At 46.8% G+C, this 20,643-nt stretch overlaps 1 protein-coding gene across 1 annotated transcript in view; it reads left to right on the top strand.

Annotated features, from left to right (window-relative positions):
* The window catches only part of Sld5 (DNA replication complex GINS protein Sld5), a 51,589-nt gene that overhangs the window by 435 nt on the left and 30,511 nt on the right, over positions 1 to 20,643 (top strand). Inside the window, exon 2 of the mRNA XM_068344800.1 lies at positions 10,669 to 10,815. Coding sequence (XP_068200901.1) covers positions 10,669 to 10,815 — 147 coding nt within the window. The remainder of the gene's footprint in view (positions 1 to 10,668; positions 10,816 to 20,643) is intronic.

Here is a 20,643-nt window from a genome sequence, read left to right as displayed (position 1 = left end):
TAAAGGTGTCTGGTTTCGGGATGTATGTATGATAGCGGCCACCTGTATATATGTATTATTATGGCTAGCTTAGACTACAGCAGTGTAAAGGGGGGGTCGCATGGGTGGGGCGTTAGTCCCCCGTTAAGTATGTAGGTAAGGACACGGCGTGTAGGTTAGGTTAGGGGGAAAAGTTTAGGTTAATGTCCATTTTTAATCAACACATGAGGAACTGGCCGCTGATATGCAAAGGCTCCTTGGTTTCATTTTCAGTTCCATCAGAATAGATACTCACCAGAACGTCAGCCTGGTACCCTACCACAGTAGTGGATTCCCTAATAAACAGCTTAAACTCACGGTCCCGACGCGGATTAATCTGCTGCCATGGGAGTGCAAGGCAAATATGTTACCACTGCACTAACATCCCCATGTGACACCCCTTACACTGCCGTATTCTTAGTTGGCCGTCATCATACATACAGGTGGCCACTATCATACATACACCCTAAAGGCTATGACTTGATACTGCTATGACATAATGATTTCTCTCTCAGTACAGGCAGGCGTTATATCATACCTTAGCCTATATGTTTTGCATAGGCTACTGGCCACCCACAGTCCTACTTTTTAAAGGTTTGAATGTCGCTCATGAATGGCAGAGGCAAGGGACAGAGACATTGCCCTAACAAGTAGGACAAGGCCCTTGATAGAGACTGACCACATGTATTGTATGATCAACGGCCAAGCCCCAACTCTCTCCACCCAAGTTAGGACAAGGAGGGCCAGGCAGTGGATGATGAGGTTGCAGCGACCAAAGAAACTATTGAGTTTGAACGAGACTCTTTATCCCAGTCTGGCGTTCACCTGTCAGGGACATTACCACATTGGCCACGACAACCCTTGTAAGCTATCTTAAGCTTGAGGTATTTTAAACTATTAGTCTGGCAATTAATTAGGGGCTATCCTATACCTGAGGCCATTTAGACTATTAGCTTGACAGCTTAATATGACAAATCACTGATTTACGAGTATATCTTTACTTGTGACCGTTAAGGTTACTTTGATGTATGACGAGTAGGAGAACACCTTCATGCAGTATTGGATAGATCTGTTCGGGTAAGTGGAGGGTTGCAAACCCCCCTTTTATTAAGGACACAGCGACCTAATTGGGTTAGAGTGGATCGTGGAATTTAGATTTTTTTACTTACGGTCACGCACCAGGCAAGATATACCCATTTGGTTTTCTTATTTCCCCCTTACCGATTATGGTAAAATGCTAATGAGAAGAGCCCCCACATAACTGGTGAATTAAGCATGTTGTTTGATACTTAGTTTAGCCTAATCTTAACCCTACCATAGACTAAATTAAAAGAATAGAAGATGGTGTGAAAATACGTGGGTCACTGGTAATTACTGATAAGCATCGTTATTTTTGGCACTGTATGCCAAGTAATTCTTTTGCGTCTCTGGCAACTCATTTACATATTTCTACCCAAACCAATATAGTTTAGACATGAATACATTCCCACGTACCATATGTATTGTTTATCAAATGTTTAGTAACAAGACAAAATATCAAATGTTTCGGTTAGGCAAGTGTCTGCCAATTTCTAACGTCATTAGGAATTACGGAGGGCGCTTGACTAGTTCTCGTAAAATAATGTTTGGTTTCATATTGTTTAGCATGCCTCAAGATATCGAAGGTTGGAGTCATTTGGTATTGTTCTTGGTAGAGTATTTAAAGCAGATTTCTATTAAAAGGCTAAACATTTTGCCTACTATATTTAACCCTTTTACCCCCAAAGGACGTACTGGTACGTTTCACAAAACTCATCCCTTTACCCCCATGGACGTACCGGTACGTCCTTGAAAAAAACTGCTATTTAAATTTTTTTTTGCATATTTTTGATAATTTTTTGAGAAACTTCAGGCATTTTCCAAGAGAATGAGACCAACCTGACCTCTCTATAACAAAAATTAAGGCTGTTAGAGCAATTTAAAAAAAATATATATACTGCCAAATGTGCTTGAAAAAAAATAACCCCTTGGGGTTAAGGGTTGGAAATTTCCAAATAGCCTGTGGGTAAAAGGGTTAATGAACTTCAGATTCTATCATGGTTTAAAAGTAAATGATAAAAGATTTATGCGAATAGTCACAGGATATTTACCATTTTCTCAATACTGCACGGTATCTGGAATCATTTGTTATATCAATTTAATTGGTTTAGTGTCATTTAAAGTAATTTCAGTATAAAGTTTATTAAATTGTTTATACTTCAAATAGAATACTATGAATCTGATTTGCAATACAATATCCTGAAATTTTTTATTAATGTGTGTTTTACCTAACCATACGAACTTGAGACTTTTCATAGAGGTATAACTTCAGCGAAGATGAAAACCACCGTTAAGCTTTTAACGAGGTAAACATAGTTGCCTGCCGGATGGTGGGTAGGCCAGGCCAACTCGGCAGGTAAAGCTACCTTCTCTTTGACCTTTGGCCTAGGACTTGCAGGATGTTAGAAGCAGGCTGTAACTCAAGGAGTTGGTAGAAATACAAATTGATTTTAAAATTTGTGATTTGTTCCTACACTCAATACAAACCATCGATAGGAGACTCATCGTAGGAGGTTGGAAGTCCATATGACCAAACTGGTTGATTAATTGGCCTGGGAAATATCTGTACTTTGGTCCTGTATGGGACCTAGAGTTATGACTCTTGTTAATCTCCCAACTACATGAGCATGAAGATGTTGCAAGTGTAAGGCTAGGTTGCTACCAGTAACAGGTAGACTCTTTGAACAGTATCCCATTGGAGGTGGTCATGCCATCATGCTGAAGTGGGAGGAAATTCCCAGCTTCTCCAAATCCTAGCATCGATCACTTCCAGCTTCTCCCTCTAGAAAGGGCAGACATCTGCTCCACCCGTTCTTACGCCTCACATAATCAGTCTAGGAAGAGGTGTTCATGCATTCCTCATTCCCTGTCTGTCTTCCATCTGAATCCATTCCAGACCTACCTTATAGGTTCTATCTCTGGACATGCGAACAGGTGCAAAAATCATGGATTTTTAAGCTGGAAAACTTTTACGACTCTCTTTGGTCATCTGCCGTCAACTCTTCACAAGTCATTGCAGGAAATCGACAAGAGAAAATATAAAGTGTACAAGTATAAGCAAGATAGTGGCCTCCTTTTTAAATCCACCTCAAAGATGAACAATGGTTCACGATATGTGGAGTGTGAGTTTTATGAGCTCGTTGAGTACATGTAAAAAATTTACATAATGTAAATGTCTTTTTTCAATATTAATCTTACCCGATGATCATGTAGCTGTCAACTCCGTTGCCCGACAGAAATCTACGGTCGGGATACGCCAGCGATCGCTATCCAGGTGGGGGTGTACACAACAGCGCCATCTGTGAGCAGGTACTCAAGTACTTCTTGTCAACAAGAACTCAATTTTTCCTCTGTCGTGCCGCCGGCAAGACCTACTTGGATACGCTGTTGATTTTGGAGTCTTTGTTCACGATTTGGTGATGTATTTGCTCTAAAGTTTTAGCCTTCGCTATTCAGGAAGCTTTCTCATTAGCTTAGCAAGCTTTTGGAATTAATTTGGATTAATTGGTAACGAACTTTGCTAGATTTTGGAATCCCCCCTTGACTACTTCTAAATTCAAGATGTCTGACCAGTCTCAAGTACCTAAGTACAGGCAGTGTAGCGTTAGGACTTGTACTAGGCGTCTTCCGAAGGCCTCTATAGATCCTCACACCGTATGTTCCAATTGTAGGGGTAAATCCTGTCAATTGGAAGATCGATGTGGGGAATGTGCTGGGCTTTCGGAATTCGATTTTAACGAATTCCTTAGATATGCACATAGGTTAGAGAAGGAGAGAAATAGGAGGAGTTCTTCTCGCTCTGTGGATTTTTCCTCTCCCCATGCCCCTCAACCTTTTCCTTCCCCTGTGGTGGTGACTCCCGAACCTGCTACGAGTGCTCAGCCTGGTATGGCGGATATGTTGCGTGCCATTCAGGCTCTCGGTGACAAAGTGGAGTCATTGGCTAATGACCGTAATCAGCTCTTGGCAGATGTCAGAGAGCTGAAAGCGAAAAGTGCAGTGGGAAGTGTTAGTGCTAGTGATGTGCAAAGTGTCAGTGTCAGTGTTGCGCATGAGGGTACATCTGTGCGTGCCAGTCGTCCTCCCAGTCCGGGACCTCTTGCAAGCTCCCAAGCCCAGGGGAGAAGCAATGTCGAAGGACCAAAGGGTTCGGCAGGCCTTGATCGGCGCACGGATGTATCCTCAGTGGTTGCGGACGTATCTGTTAAGGATCGTCCCATCCACATACAGACGAATGAGCCCTTACATTCCTCGTCTGTGGAAGAAGTTTCCAGGAGGAAACGGTGGACCAAGGTCTCACGACCGCTCAAACGTAAGGTCCCTTCCGAGCGAGTCCAACGGCCCAGGTGTAGCCACTGGGTCAGTTCGGACTCGCCGCAGTCATCTGATGACTGCACACCTCCCAAGAGAGGTAGAGTGGTCCCTCAACAGGCTACTGCTCCATCTGTTGTTGCTCCAACCACAGTAGACCCTAAGTGGTCCATGCTGCAGACTATGCAGTCTCAGCTTGCTGCATTCATGCAGGAGTATCATGCTGAGAAGGTTATCATTGCTCCTGTTAACCTACAACCCGCCGAGGTTGTGCGCTCAGCAGATACTGCGGCTGCCTGCTCCCACACTCCACCTGTGAGAGCTCCACCACCGATGCGCAGTCCACCCTGCCAGACGCATGTTCTTGCTGCACCTTCTGCTAACATGCCTGAGCTACCGCATCAGCAGTGGGAAGGTTCTGTAGAGCTGCCGGGTTCCAGCACTATGCGGCTCTCTCCGCAGCCCATGCAGCATGCTCTGCATACCTTACAGCATGCTCCGCATACCATGCAGCATGCGCCGCATACCTTACAGCATGCTCTGCATACCATACCGCATGCTCCTCAACCCACCGCAGCCCCTCCCACTCACCAGCCCTCTGCTTCTGTTGTTGCCAGCTCGCAGACCGACCAGCAGCGGCATGATGTTGGATCCGCAGGTACGCATGCACCCGTACTGCCGGATTCAGCCGTTCAGCTTTCTGCTCTACCTTTGCCACTTACAACTCAGCTGTCGGATGATGGTGTATCGGATGACGAAGCTGCACATCTGGATGAACCTCACTCTGATTTTGAAGGGCCCAAGTCTACGCCTCCCTCCTTAGACTTTCGTAAAGTCCTTGCCTTGTTCAGGGAATTGTATCCTGAGCAATTTGTGTCTGCAACCCCTCGTTCTCCTCCCTCCGAGTTTGCTCTGGGCATGCAGTCTGCTGCGCCTGCCTTCACCAAGCTTGTTCTCGCCAGATCATCTAAGAGAGCTTTGAGGGTTATGGGAGAATGGTTGCATTCCAAGAAGCAACTGGGAAGGACTTCTTTCGTCTTCCCGCCTACCAAGCTTGCTTCTAAGTCGGGCGTCTGGTATGCCACGGGAGAGGAACCCGGCTTGGGAGTTCCTGCCTCTGCCCAGGGCGACTTCTCAAGTCTGGTTGACTCTCCCCGCAGGTTGGCTATGAGACGTTCGAAGATCTGCTGGTCCACTTCTGATTTGGATCATCTGTTGAAGGGAGTCTTTCGTGCCTTCGAGATATTTAACTTCCTCGATTGGTGTTTGGGAGCCTTAAGCAGGAAGACTTCCCCTTCAGACAAGGCCTCGGCCATGCTGATCATGTCTAGCATGGACAAAGCAATTTGGGATGGGTCCGGTGAACTTGCGGCTTCGTTTGTGTCAGGAGTCCTTAAGAAGAGAGAACATCTTTGCTCCTTCTTATCAGTTGGTATCACTCCTTGCCAGAAGTCAGAGTTGTTGTTTGCTCCTCTCTCCAAGTCTCTGTTTCCGGAGGAGCTGATTAAGGGGATGGCTGCCTCTCTTATCCAGAAGGATACTCATGATCTTATGGCATCTTCTGCACGTAAGGCTAAAACCTTACCTTCCGTGCCTAGACCCTTCCGCCCTGCAGCAGTTGACACACCTGCATCTAGGTTCATCCCGCCCTTTCGTGGCAGAGCCTCCAGCAGAGGAGGTACCTGTGCAGACAGTCACCGTGGCAAGTCCAAGAAGGGTTCCAAGTCCGCAAAAGGCAAGTTCTGACTGCCTTCCTCTCCAGACAGCAGTAGGAGCCAGACTCAAGACCTTCTGGCAAGCTTGGGAGAGCAGAGGTGCAGACGCTCAGTCTGTGAAGTGGCTAAGGGAGGGATACAGAATTCCGTTCTGCCGCAGTCCCCCTCTAACTACGTCTCCCATCAACCTCTCTCCCAACTACAAGGAGAAGGACAAGAGGCTAGCGTTGCAACAAGAGGTGTCGCTCTTGCTACAAAAGGAAGCGGTGGTCATAGTCCGGGATCATCAATCCCCGGGCTTTTACAACCGTCTCTTCCTGGTAGCCAAGAAGACAGGAGGTTGGAGACCGGTGCTGGACGTCAGTGCTCTCAATGCTTTTGTCACCAAGCAGACGTTCACGATGGAGACGACGAAGTCGGTCCTAGCAGCGGTCAGGCAGGAGGACTGGATGGTCTCGTTAGACCTGAAAGACGCGTACTTTCACGTCCCCATCCATCCAGACTCCCAACCTTTCCTAAGGTTCGTCTATGGAAAGGTTGTGTACTAGTTCCAAGCCCTGTGCTTTGGCCTAAGCACGGCACCTCTTGTGTTTACCAGACTGATGAGGAATATTGCGAAATTCCTTCACTTGGCAGACATCAGAGCCTCCCTCTATTTAGACGACTGGCTTTTAAGAGCTCCCACAAGTCGTCGCTGTCTGGAGAATCTCAGATGGACTATGGATCTGACCAAGGAACTGGGCCTCCTGGTCAATTTAGAGAAGTCCCAGCTCGTCCCATCCCAGACCATTGTCTATCTGGGTATGGAGATTCAGAGTCGAGCTTTTCGGGCTTTTCCGTCGGCCCCAAGGATCAATCAAGCCCTAGAATGCATCCAGAGCATGCTGAGAAGGAACCGATGTTCAGTCAGGCAGTGGATGAGTCTAACAGGGACACTTTCATCGCTGGCCCTGTTCATCGAGTTAGGGAGACTCCACCTCCGCCCCCTTCAGTATCATCTAGCTGCTCACTGGATAAAGGACATGACGCTAGAGACGGTCTCAGTTCCTGTTTCCGAAGAGATGAGGTCTACTCTCACGTGGTGGAAGAACAGCATTCTTCTCAAGGAAGGTCTACCATTGGCTGTTCAGACCCCCGACCACCGTCTCTTCTCGGACGCATCGGATACGGGCTGGGGTGCGACACTGGACGGACAGGAATGCTCGGGCACATGGAATCAGGAGCAAAGGACACTTCACATCAATTGCAAGGAGTTGTTGGCGGTTCATCTGGCCTTGATAAACTTCAAGTCCCTCCAGCTAAACAAGGTGGTGGAGGTGAACTCCGACAACACCACAGCCTTGGCTTACATCTCAAAGCAGGGAGGGACTCATTCGAGGAAGTTGTTCGAGATCGCAAGGGACCTCCTCATTTGGTCAAAAGATCGAAAGCTTTCGCTGGTAACGAGGTTCATTCAGGGCGATATGAATGTCATGGCAGATCGCCTCAGCCGGAAGGGTCAGGTCATCCCCACAGAGTGGACCCTTCACAAGAATGTTTGCAGCAGACTATGGGCCCTGTGGGGTCAGCCAACCATAGATCTATTCGCTACCTTGATGACCAAGAGGCTCCCGTTGTATTGTTCTCTGATTCCAGACCCAGCAGCAGTTCACGTGGATGCTTTTCTGCTGGATTGGTCCCATCTCGACCTGTATGCGTTCCCGCCGTTCAAGATTGTCAACAGGGTACTTCAGAAGTTCGCCTCTCACAAAGGGACACGGCTGACGTTGGTTGCTCCCCTCTGGCCCGCGAGAGAATGGTTCACCGAGGTACTGCAATGGCTAGTCGACGTTCCCAGGACTCTTCCTCTAAGAGTGGACCTTCTGCGTCAACCTCACGTAAAGAAGGTACACCCAAACCTCCACGCTCTTCGTCTGACTGCCTTCAGACTATCGAAAGACTCTCAAGAGCTAGAGGCTTTTCGAAGGAGGCAGCCAGAGCGATTGCCAGAGCAAGGAGGACATCCACTCTCAGAGTCTATCAGTCTAAATGGGAAGTCTTCCGAAGCTGGTGCAAGGCCAATGCAGTTTCCTCAACCAGTACCACTGTAACCCAGATTGCTGACTTCCTGTTACATCTAAGGAACGTAAGATCCCTATCAGCTCCTACGATCAAGGGTTACAGAAGTATGTTGGCAGCGGTATTCCGCCACAGAGGCTTGGATCTTTCCACCAACAAAGATCTACAGGACCTCCTTAGGTCTTTTGAGACCTCAAAGGAACGTCGGCTGTCCACTCCAGGCTGGAATCTAGACGTGGTTTTAAGGTTCCTAATGTCATCAAGATTTGAACCGCTCCAATCAGCCTCTTTTAAGGACCTCACATTAAAAACTCTTTTCCTCGTGTGCTTAGCAACAGCTAAAAGAGTAAGTGAGATCCACGCCTTCAGCAGGAACATAGGTTTCACATCTGAAACGGCTACATGTTCCTTGCAGCTCGGTTTTTTGGCTAAAAACGAACTTCCTTCCCGTCCTTGGCCTAAGTCGTTCGAGATCCCAAGCCTGTCCAACTTGGTGGGGAACGAACTAGAGAGAGTACTTTGCCCAGTTAGAGCTCTTAGGTACTATCTAAGAAGGTCAAAGCCATTACGAGGACAATCATAAGCTTTATGGTGTGCTATCAAGAAGCCTTCTCTACCGATGTCTAAGAACGCAGTTTCTTACTACATCAGGCTTCTGATTAGAGAAGCACATTCTCATCTGAAGGAAGAAAACCTTGCTTTGCTGAAGGTAAGGACACATGAAGTAAGAGCTGTTGCTACTTCAGTGGCCTTCAAACAGAACCGTTCTCTGCAGAGTGTTATGGATGCAACCTATTGGAGAAGCAAGTCAGTGTTCGCATCATTCTATCTCAAAGATGTCCAGTCTCTTTACGAGAACTGCTACACCCTGGGACCATTCGTAGCAGCGAGTGCAGTAGTAGGTGAGGGCTCAGCCACTACATTCCCATAATCCCATAACCTTTTTAACCTTTCTCTTGAATACTTTTTATTGTTGTTTTTTTGGTTGTACGGTCGGCTAAGAAGCCTTCCGCATCCTGGTTGATTTGGCGGGTGGTCAAATTCTTTCTTGAGAAGCGCCTAGGTTAGAGGTTGTGATGAGGTCCTTTAGTTTGGGTTGCAGCCCTTTATACTTCAGCACCTAAGAGTCGTTCAGCATCCTAAGAGGACCGCTAGGCTCAGTAAGGAAGACGTACTTAAAAAAGGCAGAGTAATAGTTCAAGTCGACTTCCTTACCAGGTACTTATTTATTTTATGTTTGTTATTTTGAATAACTGATAAAATGAAATACGGGATACTTAGCTTCTTTGTTAACATATATGCTGGTCTCCACCCACCACCCTGGGTGTGAATCAGCTACATGATCATCGGGTAAGATTAATATTGAAAAATGTTATTTTCATTAGTAAAATAAATTTTTGAATATACTTACCCGATGATCATGAATTAAAGAACCCGCCCTTCCTCCCCATAGAGAACCAGTGGACCGAGGAGAAAATTGAGTTCTTGTTGACAAGAAGTACTTGAGTACCTGCTCACAGATGGCGCTGTTGTGTACACCCCCACCTGGATAGCGATCGCTGGCGTATCCCGACCGTAGATTTCTGTCGGGCAACGGAGTTGACAGCTACATGATCATCGGGTAAGTATATTCAAAAATTTATTTTACTAATGAAAATAACATATTTCCTACATTCTTACCCAGTGTAAGTCCCCAAAATAAGAATTTTGTAATGGATAAAAGGGGGTTTAAACATATTAAAAAGTATACAAATCAATTCACTTTTTTATAGCATTTGATTGTTTAAATATCAATAGGAATTTTTGATACATGCGTAGTGTAGCTCAGTAGTGGTAGAGATATCAGCTGGTTGAAAACAGTGGAGGGTAGCAGGTGGCAGTATGAGCTGGATGCTTAGGATAATAATTTAGAACTTGAGAACTCTTCAACTTCAGAAGAACCAAGTCTCGTAACGTATCGCTTTCTTAGGTTAACCTAGGAGACTTGCTCTCCAGTCTGACAGTTGGAGCTATGTAACAGTACTGGGTATGTATAAAAATAACATTTTATTAAAACTTCTTCATTATTATTGGCCATTGCTGCTAACTTGTCAAGTAATTTTCTTGAATGAATTTGTAGCATATTCTGATGTATTTAAGGCCAAAATCTGGCTCCAACTTAATTAAGAATAACTAATTTTAGTACTCATTTAATTAAAACAAATATGTAATTGTAAAAGTCATACCTTTTGAATAGAATTTAACTGGCATTTGGGTTGCAAAGTTTTATATATAAAACTTAAGAAGTTTTAAGTTCTTCCTGGTTTTTTTCTATTTTCCTTATGAATACTGTAATGAACAATCTCTCTCTCTCTCTCTCTCTCTCTCTCTCTCTCTCTCTCTCTCTCTCTCTCTCTCTCTCTCTCTCTCTCTCTCTCTCTCTCTCATTATACTGATCATTTTAGCTTGATATTTACCTACTGATACTACAAAGCTGATGTAATTTCAGGCGTGGATAACAGAAAAGATGTCGCCAACGCTAGAACGCCACCAAAGTGAATATGTCGAGTGCATGCTGGATCAGATCAACCAGATGACGGAAAACCTCAAAAGATGCAAGAAACATGATTTTAGAGTAGCCATTCATAAGATGGAGGTACGGGTTTGATTGGAATGTATTGTGACATAAGTTTACAGATATGCAGAGTTAGATGACTGTACTTCTGTGTTGTGATGGTTTTGAATGGTGTTTTTGAAATATACGGTAGTTTAATTGTTTGTGTAGTTTGAAATTTTTTAGTATGTTTTTGATAATGAGTTACTGTATTTGAAAATATACAATATTGTGCTCTTTATGACCTCAAGGTTTCTTCTTGGTTATATTTATGAAACATAACTAAATCTAAGAAAAGTAAGTCTACCTATTGTTTGTAAGAATTTCTCGATCTATAACAATAGTATTAGTGGTGTATACAGTACTTTAGTTCAATTGTTTTACCATTTTTTGGAATATTGGTCGTCTGTCTTATTATCAGCAGACTCTCAGATTCATCATCATGACAAAATTGCCTGAAGTGCATATGTTTATTTTTAAATATTTAACTTAGCCGGTGAATATATAGCTGCAACTCTGTTGCTCGACAGACAAACTCTACGGAAAAAACTCGCCAGCGATCGCTACACAGGTTGCGGGTGTGCCCAACAGCGCCATCTGTCGACCAGATACCCAGCTCTTATGTAAACAAAGACTCAATTTTCTCTCTGTCGAGGTGTCGACAAGACGTACCTTACTCGCGGTTGCTAAACTGGAGTTTTTCAATGTTTAACTTAGCCGGTGATTATATAGCTGCAACTCTGTTGCTCGACAGACAACTCTACGGAAAAAACTCGCCAGCGATCGCTACACAGGTTGCGGGTGTGCCCAACAGCGCCATCTGTCGACCAGATACCCAGCTCTCAATGTAAACAAAGACTCAATTTTCTCTCTGTCGAGGTGTCGACAAGACGTACTTTACTCGCTGTTGCTAAACTGGAGTTTTTCACATCTAATTGGTGAAGTACTATATTCTTGTTTTGAGCTTTCGCTGTGCAGGGTTTCTCTTCACACAAATCCTTGAACTCTTTTTGATAACTGATTCTTTGTTGATGACTTTTTGATAGTTTTTTGGAATTTCCCTTGACCAATTCAAAATGGCTGACCCTTCACAAGTCCCCAAATTTAAGAAGTGCAATGCTAGGGACTGTTCTAGGCGTCTTCCGAAGGCTTCTATCGACCCTCACACTGTTTGTTCCAATTGTCGGGATAAAACCTGTCAATTGGAAGATTGGTGTGAGGAGTGCGTTGGCCTTTCGGAATTCGATTTTATCGAATTTCAAAAGTATACACGTAGGCTAGAGAGAGATAGAGTTAGGAGAAGTTCTTCTCGTTCTATTGATATATCCTCTCCTCATGCCCCACAACCTATTCCTTCCCCTGTAGTGGTTGCTCCTAACCCCCCTCCTGGCACTCAGGAACCATCGATGGCTGATATGATGCGTGCCATCCAGGCTCTGGGTGAGAGAGTTGAGTCCCTTGCTAGTGACCGTAATCAGCTCATGGCGGATGTGAAGGAGCTTAAGTGCCAAAGTGCAGTGGGAAGTGCTAAAGTGCCGAGTGATAGTGTTGTGGATAGTGTTGCGCTTGAGGGTTCGTCTGTTCGTGCCTGTCGTCCTCCTAGTCCGGGACCTCTTGCAAGCTCCCAAGTCCAGGGGAGAAGCAATGTCGTACGACGCATGGGTTCGAGAGGCTTTAATCAGCGAACAGACGTTCCCTCCGTGGTATCGGGCGTATCTACCCAAGATCGCTCCTACTTAACTAAGACGAGAGAGCCCATTTATACCTCGTCTTCTGAAGGTGTTTCTCGCAAGAAACTTTGGACCAAGGTCTCGCGACCGTTAAAACGTAAGTCGGTCCCTTCAGCACAAGTCCAACGGCCCGGTTGTAGCCACTGGGTCAGTTCGGACTCGCTGCCGTCATCCGATGACTGCTCACCGCCTAAGAGAGGCAAAGCGGTACCGCTTCAGACAGTAACATCGTCTGTCGCCGCACCTGCTCCCGTAGACCCTAAGTGGTCTCTACTGCAAGACATGCAGTCTAAACTTACGTCTCTGATGCAGGACTTTCGTGCGGAGAAGGTTGCTGACGCACCAGCTAGTGCAGTACCTAGCCTACAACCCTCCACACGATCGGTTGTGCGTCCTGTGGACGCTGAGGTAACCTTCTCACGCACACCAGTTGAGAGAGTTCCTCCACCCATGCGTTCCAGTGTGATCTGCCAGCCGCATGTTGACGTTAAGCGACGCACGGAGGTTGCCGTTGACGTTCTGGATGTTCAACAACCGTCAGAGTTGCTTTGTTTTGACGCGGTGCGTCAACCTCCGCAACCCAGTGTGGTTTCCACTGCGCACCCACATCAGTCCAGACAGTCTGGAGTAGACGCTGTGCGTCCCCGCGCTGCCATGGTTGTTGCCAGCTCACAGACTGGGCAGCAGTTCCATGACGTTGCGTCCGGCTCAGTCACGCATGCACCAGTGCGACCGGACTCAGCGAACCAGCCGTTACCCACTCCGTTGCCGTTTCCTCATCAGTTGTCGGATGAGGAACTTTCTGATGATGATGTTGCTGCACACATAGATGAACCACAATCAGAATTGGACGAGCCTAAGTCTACTCAACCCTCTTTGGACTTTAGAAAAGTTTTGGCCATTTTCAAAGAGCTGTTTCCGGACCAGTTTGTTTCTGTGGCTCCTCGTTCTCCGCCTTCAGAGTTTGTGTTAGGCATGCCGTCTACCACTCCTGCCTTTACTAGACTCGTCCTCGCACGCTCGTCCAAGAGAGCTTTGCGGGTGATAGGAGAATGGTTGCAGTCCAAGAAGAGTTTAGGGAAGACAGCCTTTGCTTTTCCCCCTGCTAGACTCTCTTCTAGATCGAGCGTCTGGTATGCCACGGGAGAAGTTCTCGGCTTGGGAGTTCCTGCCTCTGCCCAGGGCGACTTCTCAAGTCTTGTAGACTCTCCCCGCCGCCTTGCCATGAGACGCTCAAAGATATGTTGGTCTTCTTCGGACCTGGACCACCTTTTGAAAGGAATCTTTAGGGCCTTCGAAGTTTTTAACTTCTTAGACTGGTGTCTAGGAGCCCTAAGCAGGAAGATCTCTCCGACAGAGAAAGAGACTTCCTTGCTCATTATGTCCTGCATGGACAAGGCCATACGTGATGGGTCTAATGAGCTTGCTGCATCATTTGTGTCCGGAGTCCTTAAAAAGCGAGAAAATCTCTGCTCATTCCTTTCAGCTGGAGTTACACCGTGCCAGAGATCTGAGCTTCTCTTTGCTCCTCTTTCCAAGTGCCTTTTTCCAGAAGTCCTGATTAAGGAAATAGCCGCTTCGTTGGTGCAGAAGGACACTCACGATCTTGTTGCGTCCTCCGCTCGCAAAGCTCCCCCTTTGCCTACCTTGTCAGCTAGACCAAGGATGGACACTCCAGCGTCCCGTTTTATTCCGCCCTTTCGTGGCAGAGCCTCCAACAGAGGAGGTGCTCGTGCCGAAGGGAAACGAGGAAAGAAGAAAGGATCCAAATCCTATAAGGGCAGAGTCTGACTGCCCGCATCTTCAGACAGCAGTGGGAGCCAGACTCAAGAACTTCTGGTAGACCTGGGAGAAGAGAAGCGCAGATGCACAATCTGTGAAGTTGCTCAGAGAGGGGTACAAGATCCCTTTTGTACGGAAACCCCCTCTAGCAACGTCTCCCATCGATCTCTCTCCCAGGTACGGAGAGGAAGACAAGAGACGAGCCTTGAAACGGGAAGTGTCTCTTTTACTAGAGAAGGGAGCGGTGGTCAAAGTCTCGGACCTTCAATCTCCGGGATTCTACAATCGCCTCTTCTTGGTGTCAAAGAAGACAGGAGGGTGGAGGCCGGTGCTAGACGTCAGTGCTCTGAATGTCTTTGTCACAAAGCAGACGTTCTCCATGGAGACCACAAAGTCAGTCTTAGCAGCGGTCAGAAGGGAAGACTGGATGGTCTCATTAGACCTAAGGGACGCCTACTTCCACGTCCCCATCCACCCGGACTCCCAACCTTTTCTGAGATTCGTTTTCGAAAAGGTGGTCTACCAGTTTCAAGCCCTGTGCTTTGGCCTAAGCACAGCTCCTCTTGTGTTTACGAGACTGATGAGGAATGTAGCCAAATTCCTCCATTTATCGGACATCCGAGCCTCCCTCTATTTGGACGACTGGCTTCTCAGAGCCTCTTCCAGTCGTCGCTGTCTGAAGGATCTAAAGTGGACTCTAGATCTGACCAAGGAATTGGGTCTCCTTGTCAATATGGAAAAGTCACAACTGGTCCCATCCCAAACTATTGTGTATTTAGGGATGGAGATTCACAGTCTAGCTTTTCGGGCTTTTCCGTCGGCCCCCAGAATAAGCCAAGCCCAGTTATGCATCCAGAACATGCTAAAGAAGGAACACTGCTCAGTCAGGCAGTGGATGAGTCTGGTAGGGACGCTATCATCCCTGGAACAATTTGTGTCATTAGGAAGACTACACCTCCGTCCTCTTCAATACCATCTAGCTTTTCACTGGAAAAAGGACAAGATGCTAGAAGCGGTCTCGATCCCCATTTCCGAAAAGATGAAGTCTTGCCTGACTTGGTGGAAGGACAGTATCAACCTAAGAGAGGGTCTTCCCCTGGCTGTTCAGACTCCCAACCACGTTCTCTTCTCGGACGCATCGGACGTAGGCTGGGGCGCGACATTAGACGGTCGGGAATGTTCAGGACTGTGGAACTCGAGTCAAAGGATCATGCATATCAACTGCAAGGAGCTGCTGGCAGTACATCTGGCCTTGAAAAGCTTCAGGTCTCTCCTTCGAGGCAAAGTGGTGGAAGTGAACTCGGACAACACCACTGCCTTAGCGTACATCTCCAAGCAAGGAGGGACCCACTCACTGACGTTGTACGAGATCGCAAGGGACCTGCTCATCTGGTCAAAAGGTCAAAACATATCACTAGTAACGAGGTTCATCCAAGGCAACTTGAATGTCATGGCAGATTGTCTCAGTCGGAAAGGGCAAGTAATTCCAACAGAATGGACCCTCCACAAGGATGTATGCAAGAGACTTTGGGCCACTTGGGGCCAACCAACCATAGATCTCTTTGCAACCTCGCTGACCAAGAGGCTCCCAATATATTGCTCACCAGTCCCAGACCCAGCATCAATACATATAGATGCCTTTCTCCTAGATTGGTCACATCTAGATCTATACGCATTCCCACCGTTCAAGATTGTCAACAAGGTACTGTACTGCAGAAGTTCGCCTCTCACGAAGGGACAAGGTTGACGCTAGTTGCTCCCCTCTGGCCCGCGAGAGAATGGTTCACCGAGGTACTTCGATGGCTAGTAGACGTTCCCAGAAGTCTTCCTCTAAGGGTGGACCTTCTACGTCAGCCACACGTAAAGAAGGTACACCAAAGCCTCCACGCTCTTCGTCTGACTGCCTTCAGACTATCGAAAGACTCTCGAGAGCTAGAGGCTTTTCGAAGGAGGCAGCCAGTGCGATTGCTAGAGCAAGGAGAACATCCACCCTTAGAGTCTACCAATCGAAGTGGGAAGTCTTCCGAAACTGGTGCAAGTCAGTCTGTATCCTCGACCAGTACCTCTGTAGCTCAAATAGCTGACTTTCTCTTATACCTGAGAAAAGGACGATCCCTTTCAGCTCCCACTATCAAGGGCTACAGAAGCATGTTGGCATCGGTCTTCCGGCATAGAGGCTTAGATCTTTCCAACAATAAAGATCTTCAGGACCTCCTTAAGTCTTTTGAGACCACGAAGGAGCGTCGTTTGGTTACACCTGGTTGGAATTTAGACGTGGTACTAAGATTCCTCATGTCAGACAGGTTTGAGCCGCTACAATCAGCCTCCCTGAAAGATCTCACTTTAAAGACACTTTTCCTGGTATGCTTAGCCACAGCTAAAAGAGTCAGTGAGATTCATGCCTTCAGCAAGAACATCGGATTTTCGTCAGAAAAAGCTACATGTTCGCTACAACTTGGTTTTCTAGCCAAAAATGAGCTGCCTTCTCGACCTTGGCCGAAATCGTTCGATATTCCCAGCTTATCGAATATGGTAGGCAATGAACTAGAAAGAGTCTTATGCCCTGTGAGAGCTCTTAAGTTCTATTTAAAGCGAACTAAACCTTTACGAGGCCAATCTGAAGCTTTATGGTGTTCAGTTAAGAAACCATCTTTGCCTATGTCAAAGAATGCTTTATCCTACTTTATCAGACTGTTAATACGAGAAGCTCATTCACATCTGAGTGAGGAAGACCAAGCATTGCTTAAGGTGAGGACACACGAAGTTAGAGCTGTCGCAACTTCCGTGGCCTTTAAGCAAAATAGATCTCTGCGAAGTATAATGGACGCAACCTATTGGAGAAGCAAGTCAGTGTTTGCGTCTTTTTATCTAAAGGATGTCCAGTCTCTTTACGAGGACTGCTACACACTGGGACCATTCGTAGCAGCGAGTGCAGTAGTGGGTGAGGGCTCAACCACTACAATTCCCTAATTCCATACCCTTTTTAATCTTTCTCTTGAAATGTTTTTATTGTTGTTTTTTTGGGTTGTCCGGAAGGCTAAGAAGCCTTTCGCATCCTGGTTGATTTGGCGGGTGGTCAAAGTCATTTCTTGAGAGCGCCTAGATTAGGGGTTTGATGAGGTCCTGTTGTATGGGTTGCAACCCTTGATACTTCAGATCCTAGGGGTCGATCAGCATCCTAAGAGGATCGCGAGGCTCCGTAAGGAAGACGTACTTAAAAGGCAGAGTAATTGTTCAAGTCGACTTCCTTACCAGGTACCTATTTATTTTGTTTTTGTTATTTTGATAACTTCTAAAATGAAATAAAAAACTCTTAGCTCATAAAAGTGTAAACATATATTACTGGTCTCTACCCACCATCCTGGGTGTGAATCAGCTATATAATCACCGGCTAAGTTAAATATTGAAAAATGTTATTTTGATTATAAAATAAATTTTTGAATATACTTACCCGGTGATTATAAATTAAATGACCCTCCCTTCCTCCCCAATAGAGACGCAGTGGGACGAGGAGAAAATTGAGTCTTTGTTTACATTGAGAGCTGGGTATCTGGTCGACAGATGGCGCTGTTGGGCACACCCGCAACCTGTGTAGCGATCGCTGGCGAGTTTTTTCCGTAGAGTTGTCTGTCGAGCAACAGAGTTGCAGCTATATAATCACCGGGTAAGTATATTCAAAAATTTATTTTATAATCAAAATAACATTTTTCACATCTTATTGGTGAAGTACTATATTCTGGTTTTGAGCTTTCGCTGTGCAGGGTTTTTCTTCAAACAAATCCTTGAACTCTTTTTTGTAACGGATTCATTGTTGATGACTTAGATCGTTTTTAGAATTTTCCCTTGACCAATTCAAAATGGCTGACCCTTCACAAGTTCCCAAATTTAGGAAATGCAATGCTAGGGACTGTTCTAGACGTCTTCCGAAGGCTTCTATCGACCCTCACACTGTTTGTTCCAATTGTCGGGGTAAAACCTGTCAATTGGAAGATCGGTGTGAGGAGTGCGTGGGCCTTTCGGAATTCGATTTTATCGAATTTGAAAAGTACACACGCAGGCTAGAGAGAGATAGAGTTAGGAGAAGTTCTTCTCGGTCTATTGATGTATCCTCTCCTCATGCCCCACAACCTATTCCTTCCCCTGTAGTGGTTGTTCCTAACCCCCCTCCTAGCACTCAGGAACCATCGATGGCTGACATGATGCGTGCCATCCAGGCTCTGGGTGAGAGAGTTGAGTCCCTTGCAAGTGACCGCAATCAGCTCATGGCGGATGTTAAGGAGCTTAAGTGCCAAAGTGCAGTGGGAAGTGCTAAAGTGCCAAGTGATAGTGTTGTGAACAGTGTTGCGCTTGAGGGTTCGTCTGTTCGTGCCTGTCGTCCTCCTAGTCCGGGACCTCTTGCAAGCTCCCAAGTCCAGGGGAGAAGCAATGTCGTACGACGCATGGGTTCGAGAGGCTTTAATCAGCGAACAGACGTTCCCTCCGTGGTATCGGGCGTATCTCCCCAAGATCGCCCCTACCTACCTAAGACGAGAGAGCCCATTTATACCTCGTCGTCTGAAGGTGTTTCTCGCAAGAAACTTTGGACCAAGGTCTCACGACCGTTAAAACATAAATCGGTCCCTTCAGGACAAGTCCAACGTCCCGGTTGTAGCCACTGGGTCAGTTCGGACTCGTTGCCGTCATCCGATGACTGCTCACCGCCTAAGAGAGGCAAAGCGGTACCGCTTCAGACACTAACACCGTCTGTCGCCGCACCTGCTCCCGTAGACCCTAAATGGGCTTTACTGCAAGACATGCAGTCCAAGCTTACGTCTCTGATGCAGGACTTTCATGCGGAGAAGGTTGCTGCCGTACCAGCAGCGAGTGCAGTACCTAGCCTACAACCCTCCAAGCGATCGGTTGTGCGTCCTGTGGACGCTGAGGTAACCTTCTCACGTACACCAGTTGAGGGAGTTCCTCCACCGATGCGTTCCAGTGTGGGCTGCCAGCCGCATGTTGACGTTAAGCGACGCACGGAGGTTGGTTTTGACGTTCTGGACGTTCAACAACCATCAGAGTTGCCTTGTTTTGACGCGGTGCGTCAACCTCCGCAACCCAGTGTGGTTTCCTCTGCGCAACCCAGTCAGTCTAGACAGTCTCGGGTAGACGCTGTGCGTCCTCGCGCTACCATGGTTGTTGACAGCTCACAGACTGTGCAGCAGGTCCATGACGTTGCGTCCGGCTCAGTCACGCATGCACCAGTGCGACCGGACTCAGCGAACCAGCCGTTACCCACTCCGTTGCCGTTTCCTTATCAGTTTTCGGATGAGGAACTTTCTGATGATGATGTTGCTGCACATCAAGATGAACAACAATCAGAATTGGACGAGCCTAAGTCTACTCAACCCTCTTTGGACTTTAGAAAAGTTTTGGCTATTTTCAAAGAGCTGTTTCCTGACCAGTTTGTTTCTGTGGCTCCTCGTTCTCCGCCTTCAGAGTTTGTTTTAGGCATGCCTTCTACCGCACCTGCCTTTACTAGACTCGTCCTCGCACGCTCGTCCAAGAGAGCTTTGCGGGTGATAGGAGACTGGTTAGAGTCCAAGAAGAGTTTAGGGAAGACAGCATTTGCTTTTCCCCCTGCTAGACTCTTCTAGATCGAGCGTCTGGTATGCCACGGGAGAAGTTCTTGGCTTGGGAGTTCCTGCCTCTGCCCAGGGCGACTTCTCAAGTCTTGTAGACTCTCCCCGCCACCTTGCCATGAGACGCTCAAAGATTTGTTGGTCATCATCGGACCTGGACCACCTTATGAAAGGAATCTTTAGGGCTTTTGAAGTCTTTAACTTCTTAGACTGGTGCCTAGGAGCCCTAAGCAGGAAGATCTCTTCGACAGATAAAGAGACTTCTTTGCTCATTATGTCCTGCATGGACAAGGCCGTCCGTGATGGGTCCAATGAGCTTGCTGCATCATTTGTGTCCGGAGTCCTGAAAAAGCGAGAAAATCTCTGCTCATTCCTTTCTGCTGGAGTTACACCGTGCCAGAGATCTGAGCTTCTCTTTGCTCCTCTTTCCAAGTGCCTATTTCCAGAAGTCCTGATAAAGGAAATAGCCGCTTCATAAGTGCAGAAGGACACTCACGATCTTGTTGCGTCCTCAGCTCGCAAAGCTCCCCCTTTGCCTACCTTGTCAGCTAGACCAAGGATGGACACTCCAGCGTCTCGCTTTATTCCGCCCTTTCGTGGCAGAGCCTCCAGCAGAGGAGGTGCTCGTGCCGAAGGGAAGCGAGGGAAGAGGAAAGGATCCAAGTCCTCTAAGGGCAGAGTCTGACTGCCCGCAACTTCAGACAGCAGTGGGAGCCAGACTCAAGAACTTCTGGCAAGCC

The sequence above is a fragment of the Palaemon carinicauda genome, chromosome 21 (genome assembly GCF_036898095.1).
Source record: "Palaemon carinicauda isolate YSFRI2023 chromosome 21, ASM3689809v2, whole genome shotgun sequence".
Classification (NCBI taxonomy): Eukaryota; Metazoa; Arthropoda; class Malacostraca; order Decapoda; family Palaemonidae; genus Palaemon; species Palaemon carinicauda.
The sequence above is the reverse complement of the archived record's forward strand: the minus strand, read 5'-3'. Positions and strand labels throughout refer to the sequence as shown.